Source organism: Octopus bimaculoides, chromosome 9 (assembly GCF_001194135.2).
Source record: "Octopus bimaculoides isolate UCB-OBI-ISO-001 chromosome 9, ASM119413v2, whole genome shotgun sequence".
Lineage (NCBI taxonomy): Eukaryota > Metazoa > Mollusca > Cephalopoda > Octopoda > Octopodidae > Octopus > Octopus bimaculoides.
The window spans coordinates 40,773,499-40,781,594 of record NC_068989.1 but is presented as its reverse complement, the minus strand read 5'-3'; the positions used below and the strand labels follow the sequence as shown (position 1 = coordinate 40,781,594).

The 8,096-nt window shown below is 36.0% G+C and overlaps 1 protein-coding gene across 1 annotated transcript in view; it reads right to left on the bottom strand.

The window, feature by feature from the left end:
• Positions 1-8,096, bottom strand: part of LOC106872657 (QRFP-like peptide receptor) — a 199,243-nt gene that overhangs the window by 9,317 nt on the left and 181,830 nt on the right. Inside the window, exons 5-6 of the mRNA XM_052970648.1 lie at positions 2,442-2,592; positions 490-609 (exon numbers count right to left, since the gene is read on the bottom strand). Of these exons, the coding sequence (XP_052826608.1) occupies positions 490-609; positions 2,442-2,592 (271 nt within the window). The remainder of the gene's footprint in view (positions 1-489; positions 610-2,441; positions 2,593-8,096) is intronic.

The following is an 8,096-nucleotide window of genomic DNA, read 5'->3' as shown; positions in this document are numbered from 1 at the left end:
ATATATATATATATATATATATAACCATTCCATCAGGGTAAGCTCAACAAAAAGGACTCCAGTTTCTTTCACTCTTCCACTATCTGCAGCTATCTTCCTCTCGTCTTTTTCTTGTGATTTCTCTTGTTTTATTGTCGTGATTCGTAACTTGTATAGATCATGTGCTCAGAGCCCGTGGATTGCTTGGAGACTCTATGCATATTTTTAAAACCGACCTAGAAAACTTATCCACTGTCGACAGATGGAGAAAGTCGTACCATCCTGCCTCTTGACTATTTGTCGGTTTTCCTATCAACGCAGCCATTTGCAATTTTTCTGTACAAGTAACGAATACCCAACCGGCTACATCTTGACTATTTTTCCGGTGTCCTATCAACACAACTATTTACAGTGTCGATAGATGTAACTAAGCATTGAAAGTGCTTCACGTCTGCTTACCGGATATCTGAGACGAAACAAAAAGTAAAACAACACAAAAAGTGCATCTACCTTCATTAAAGGTGCATGTTCAAAATGAAGATACTGGCTCTGTTGGACAACGCGTAGAATCAACCGTGGTCCCCAGCAGATGAGAAATCCTATGACAATTGTAATTAACATTTTCATCACCTGAAATAGAAATAATAAACAAATTATTTGATTGAAGAGGAAGGGTATTTCAATGAAGTCATTATTCGATTGATATTTGGTTGGTTGGTTAGTTAGTTGGTTAGTATTATTTCTGTAGCTACTGTTACTTATCTCTGAATTGTCTTGTTTGAGGAACCCGAAGATACATAAACGATCTTGCCTGGATAGGTCGATATCCAAAATAAACCAATGATTGGCAGGTAGAACTTAAATCTATTATGAAGCAAAGTAAGGAGTGGATAGGAGAAGGCTAGAGTATGCTGAAGGTAGGAATGGAAACATTATAAGGCTAGTTTGCCTTGAGAGCATAAGCCGTTGTAGTAGCGATACAAAATATAATAACAGCATAAAATAAACATATTTCTAAAACAGAGTTGAAATATGCTACCTTGGGTGTTTCAGCTAATCGGTAGATTTATTTTAAACGTGTTCTAGGATGGCCCTCTTTGTGCGTGCGTGCGTGCGTGCGTGTGTGACCGAGCATCACACTGTTTATTGTGTTGCGAATGTGATATTGCCAGATGTTATCAGAGGTTGTAAGGTAAGATGTATGTGGCGACTTTGAGCAATTTAACTGTGAGTAGTCCAAAAAAAAGAAAGTATATTAAATATGCACACAGGGATTGTGTGTTTGTACTATTGAAGAATTTAATGAGATAAAAGAGTTACATCTCCATTTCGAGGTGTCTATTTATGGAATCAGTTCAAATTTGGTGTGAAGTTTGTAGCTTACTGTTGCATATCATCTGTGGGCAGAAGATTAAGGGGAAGTGGTGAGTAGGGTTATATGAGTTGGGTTGAGTATTATTTATGATGAATAGTTAATGCACATAGTTAGGTACAATAAGAAGTAGCTGAGTGACATAACAGATCGTTGAATTACACCAATATGATGAAGTGGACATCAGAGGGAAACACACCAGCACATGCTGCAACCGACGAGAAAATTCCGACACAAGACACATAGAGGGATGTATCACAAATGTGGGTGGTGTAATTTCAGCTCTCCTTCATCTGACAACAAATCACAGCAACGTAGATAAAAGAAATTGTGTGTAATAGACTAACGTCTGGTCAACCAACAAAATATGCAGCTAAAGAAGAGTATTTTAGTATCTAGTGGAAAGAGATTGAAATGTAAAACGAAAAGAAATGGTGTAAATAATAAAGTAATTTACCGATAATCCGAAGCCCAATGGATTTTCAAACTTGGTATGAAGTTATCTTTTTACACGTTTACTGATAATGCCGGCAGAAAAAGCACAAACATCACAACTTCTCATTTCATCGAGCAGGAATTATGAGTAACCCTAATGTCAAATTGATAATGCGGCTAGAGTAACAGGTATCGATGGGAATAATTTTAAGAGGAACACGGAACTATGCGAACGCACTTGGGAGAAAAATTGACCCTTTCTAGAAACGATAGTGGCACAGCAAATTAAATTACTTTGCGGATTTTCTAGTCTGGGAGAACCATAAATCTGTAGGGACCTTAGTGTTTAAAAGAGGCGATAGTTTATCTGTTTCGCATTGGAAGATAATGATTAAATGGAAACAATGGACAATTAGATAAATACGAGGGCAACCTGGAATGTGTTATCCTGCCACTTTTCTTGAAGCATATCAAAGCCAATATCTAAGGCACTCATCTCTTTTTTTTTAAATCCAGAGAAGTCAGGAATTCCCCAATTTACCATATATGCTGTAGATGTTTTATTCCTGTGGTTTATTTTCATTTACTTGTTCAATGAAAAGAAAAAAATAAATAAAGATGAGAGGTAATAAAAGAAATGATATTGAATACTGACTTGTCTTCTTGCTTTTAACGTTTCTACTGTGTGAAAATTGCGGCGGGGACGTTGGTGACATGAACGGCTTATGGATGTATGCACTGAACCGGAAGGGTTGAGACAGATTCTTTTGGATTCCACTTCCTCACTGATTGTATTACTGGAACCGCTACAGGAAGTAGAAGATAACATTTGCATTACGGCAATGAAATACTATCATATAAGTGAGTGAAAGTATTTGCAATGCATACAACATAAAAAAATACACTAAAAACTAAATATATTGAAAAAAAAAAAAAAAAAGAATTAGTTTCTAATCTTATTCTTTCAGTAATTACGGGATGTTTCTCTCATATGTTTCTTCCTTATTCTTGCTTATGTTCGTAAGTGTATCTTCTGCCTGATTATTTAGCTATTATATCGCAGAATAAATATATAGAACTAAGAAGAAAGAAAAGATGTTTAAAAATCTAAATCCTTCTCAACGTTATTCACATAATAAAGAAGAGTTAAATAGGTGACATCACTTTCATTAATTGGAACTGTAGAAAAGTTATGTGGTGAAAAGAAAAATGTCTAGTCCATTTTGTAGAACTTAGTTTATTTTGAAGCATTATCGATTTAAAATACAGGAATAAGAAAGAAATGGAATCCAGAAGTTTATTCAATATTTTCCGTTTACCAAGAATATTTTGAACAGCAATATTTGCAATGAAAATACAACATTAAACACAACATTAAAATCCCAGTGTCATACGTAGAGGCATTCATTAAGCTGTAGTAGAGTTGGTGGCGGTGGTAAAATCGTTTTATGCCTTCGTGAATGTCGTCATAACAGTTCCAATATAGTTTATCGATATTCATTTTCAAATGTAGAATTCAAAATTGGAAAAGTGACGTCAAAATAATCAGGTTTTCTTCAGAATCTGAACTGTTATGTATGTCACATTACTTTCATGATTTTATACAAAAAGGAAAAAAAAAATATATGAAGACGTTTCCTCTACTTCGTCATTCCACCTGTTAGAAATAAAAGCCATGCATCTCCAAACTACATATTAGCATATTAAAAAGAAGGGAGACCGTTGACAATATCATCCTAGAAACACTGTCTTGCAAATAGAAGGAATAGGCAAGTTTGGATTGCCTTTAGCAACAGGTCTCTTCGATGAGGGTCAAAGGAATCTAAATAATTAAAAAAAAAAAAGGATTATGAAAAATGCGTGACCATCAGACGTAGACGTGGCTGTGTGTTAAGAAGCTAGCTTACCAAGTACAAGTATATTATGTGTGTGTGTGTCTTTGCCTCCGTCCCCCAGCACTACCTGACAACCGGTGTTGGTGTGTTTACATCTCTGTTATCTAGCAGCTTGACAAAAGAACCGACACAGTAAGTACCAGGCTTTAAAAAATTGTACCGGGGTGTGCCCTTTCGACTAAATATTCAAGGCGGTGCCCCACCATGGCCTAAGTCTAATGACAGGGACGCGTAAAAAGATAAAGGAACGATAAGGATCATCATCACCACCAACCTTGTTATATCATCATTATCAATCAATATATCAGGAATTAACGTCTCCCCCTTTACCACCATCATTATAATCACCACTACCACGACCACCACGACCGCTACGACCGCCACGACCCCCACCACCATCACAATTGTCATCATTAATCACCAGAGCATCAGTATTAATATAGCGTCATTAAAGTGATCGTTCTTTATGTCTTCTTTTTGTGTCGAAATGCCTTTACATTCATGGGTCGGGCTCTGATAAAATAGATAACAGTAATATATATTTAAAAGAATTCATTGAATTGTACTCAGACTTATAATAAGATAGATCATCATTATTATCATAATCATCGTCGTCGTCATCATCACTAATAAAATGCCAACATGAAGACAACTCAGAGAACTTTACTAACACTCTATTAACGATAACAAGATTAAAACACGTGAGATGATGATGGATAATCCTTTCTACTTTAGACACAAGGCTTGAAATTTAGGAAGGAGGATAGTCGATTACATTGACCCCCCCCCTCAATATTCAACTGGTACTTATTTTATCAACCCGGAAAGGATGAAGCGCAAGGTCGAACTTGGTAGAATTTCAACTGAGAACGTAAAGACGGACGAAATGCCTCTAAGCATTTTGTCCGGCGTGCTGCCGATTCTACCAGCTCGCTGCCTTAAAGAAAACAAATAATAATAATAATAATAATAATAATAATACTTTCTACTATTGGCATATGTACAAGATTTGTTTCTGTGTAAACAACGGACTACATCAAATATTTTGCTCAATACCAGAGACTTGCATGTCAAGTGCTTGACCATAAATTCTTGAGTATCTCCTTTAGTGGCTGACGACATGTGCATCTCTGATGATGAGCAGGATTAGAGAGGAACCATCGTAGCCATATGTTCAGAAGGATTCTTTGGGGCCTAATGATTCACACCTAACAACATAGGTACTTTGTTCATCATCCTTAAACAACCCATATTCAGGGACTTTTTGAGCGGAGTGGTCTACTCAACCCGAAGAAAATTGTAACTGGATCTCACTTGCAAGGTCTTGCGCTATTTGTCTTGATATGAGGTCACCATGTCACACGTGTATGGTTGTGGTGCATGTGTCTGTTGTTTCCTTATCAGATGGGCAGTTATGATGGCTGTATTGGACTCAGTATATTTGTACCCCCAGCGTCACTTTAATGGCGTGTGCTGCTCTCTCACAATCAATAATAATTGTAAGACCAACAACATGACACAAGTCTTGAGAATTGATGAATTACCGATAGCAAACATAAAATAATTAAATAGAAATAATCAAAAACATAATTGCAAGAAAAACTGAAGAATATTAAATAAAACAGGTCAAGCATACAAATAAGAGAACAAGAATAATAATGAAAACCACGATTGAGGAAAAATGCAATTAATAAAAGAACAAAAGCAATATTAGAACTGTAATAATATTGGATTGTCCGCAAAGTTCATGCCGACTTATGGCAAATAAGTCGAAAGTTCGTACCTTTCGACTTATTTACCATGAAAGCACCTCAATTTTGGGATGAGGGTATTTTCAAGTTAAAGGAAAGATGGAGACCCATTGTGCAACCAAATGGTTCATATTTGCTTGATTAAAAATGTAATGGCAAGTATTTATTGACCTTTTTCTTTCCTTTAAAAATCGGCACGAACTTTCCGGACAAACCAATAGAAGCATCAAATATTGAAACCTACTTTCTAAAACTTGAGATAATGTTAATAAAATCCTTTTGTTGTACATATTGAATTGTCATAGTCTTGAGAGTACCCCTGAGTCAATGTATGCAATTTATCATTCGCATGTCGCCTGATATCTGAAGTAATTACGAATCTCAAAATGAGAAACTCATCAGTTGTATTCAACTGTCACGTCTACCCGGACATTTCGTCGCACATAAATAGTTTGAAATAATAATCACTGAAATATAATTACCAGCTGAAACGTGGTAGTCAAGTATAAGATTTTTCTTTGTTTTCGAAATCGTACAAAATGATTTAGTTTTATTAAATTCTTTGGAAAAGTTGAAAATAAAAAGCTTTTTCATATTAATACTTTATTAATATCGTTGAATGTCTTCAGTAGCTATGTTTCGAATTTCGTCATGAAGACATTAGCGAAATTAATTGCCATGGTGCAACCACTCGTTTGGTGGTAAAATTTTTGTCCAAACTTCCTAGTGTTACTTTGTAACACAGACGTCAATAACCTACAGAGAAAATTTGATGAAATACTTTTGTTTGACCGTTTTTCGGAGGCATTCATGCATACTTTTACCTCCTCATTTTTAATTAATTAATACTTTTTATTGTTAATACTTCACGCCACAAGCTTGGAAAGTAAACGACATCAAAATGCTGCAATTTTTAAACCCATGCTTGGTGATTTAGTATCTTCAGTCAGACAATAGCTTCCTCATATGAGTTGCAGGACTCCTGCAACCTTTATTCATTGCCTACGTCAGAGTACTACTCAATATATAAGGGACGAAGAAGCTGCTATAAATAAAAACAAATTCTACACTGTATACGAAAATTCACAATGTGATAGATTAAGTCATCATTGTTTTTTAAGCTTGGGATTATACTAGCTTAATACACCTGCTGTGCCACACTGGCTTGACTTTTAAAAAACTTCAGAAGTAACTAGTCGCGACTTCTCTTGAAAATCGCCAAAATTTGGCATCATGATGTAATCAAGAAAAAGTGTTTAGCCTCACCAAGGACATTCATACTGAAATAGTTACTATATTAGATGACGCTCCAGCTTTATCTACAACTGAAAATTCGGCAGTTGATTTTTGGAGGGTAACTATCACCACCGAGGAAGACACTGATAGTATGCACCACATGGTGATTGATGACAGACGATTGACTGTAAAATAAATAGCTAATTCTATTAGCATATCCTGTGGAACAGTTCGGAATATTATGCAAAATGAACTTAGTATGACGAAGCTGTCTGCTTGGTGGGTGCCACGTCTTCTGACACCTCATCAAAAGCGCACTAGGCTGATTACATCGCAGTCAAATTTAACATTGAGGTACAGGCAAGCGGTTTCCTTGAGCATTTGGCAACTAAAATGTGTGTTAGATTCATCACTGAGAGAGAGATAAAGAGACAACCTACGAAGTAGAAACACCCTTCGAAGTAGAAACACCCTACGAAGTGGAAACACCCTACGAAGTAGAAACACCCTTTCTCACCTGCCAAGATTGTTTCCTCAGCAGGGAAGAAGATGACGTCAGCTTTTTGGGATGCAAAGGGTATTGTGGTTATTGACTATCTTCAAAAGGGCCGCGTCATCGATAGACTGTACTATGATAACTAAGGGAGGTACAACAGGCCGAAAAAGATCAAGTGTCTTGTTTCATTAAGACAATACCTTCAGCGCAAATTCCAACGGTCGCGGTGCGTGGCTGTGACTTTGAAATGATCGATCACCATCTCTATTCTTCTTATTTGATCCCATATTACTTTTACCTGTTTTCTTAACATGAAAGAACACTTGCATGGGAAAAAGTATCGATGTGTTGATGACATCATAGCGGCTATAAATGAATTTTTTGACCAACAGAATCAACACGTTCAAAGCAATGAGATCAGAGCAGAGTAACACCGATGGAAGAAGCGTGTGGAAAGCAACGGCAACTATGTTGAGAAATAAACCTCATTTGGTCATCCATCCAACTGTCGGGTGTATGTATGTATGTAGATACACACATATATACATATATACGCATGCATATATACATATACATACACACACATATATATCTATATATATATATATTTATAGACATAAACATACATACACACACATATATATACACACAGACACGTATATATGCACATATATATACACATATATATATACATATGTATATATACATAGATATATTTATATATACATAAGCGCAGCGTAGCTGTGTGATAAAAAGCTTGTTTCCAAACCACAAAGTTCCGGGTTCAGTCCCAATGCGTGGGACCTTCGGTAAGTGTTTTCTACTATCGACTCCGGCCGACGAAAGACTTGTGAATGGATTTGGTAGACAGAAACTGAAAGAAGCCCATCGTATATATATATATATATATATATATATATATATATATATAT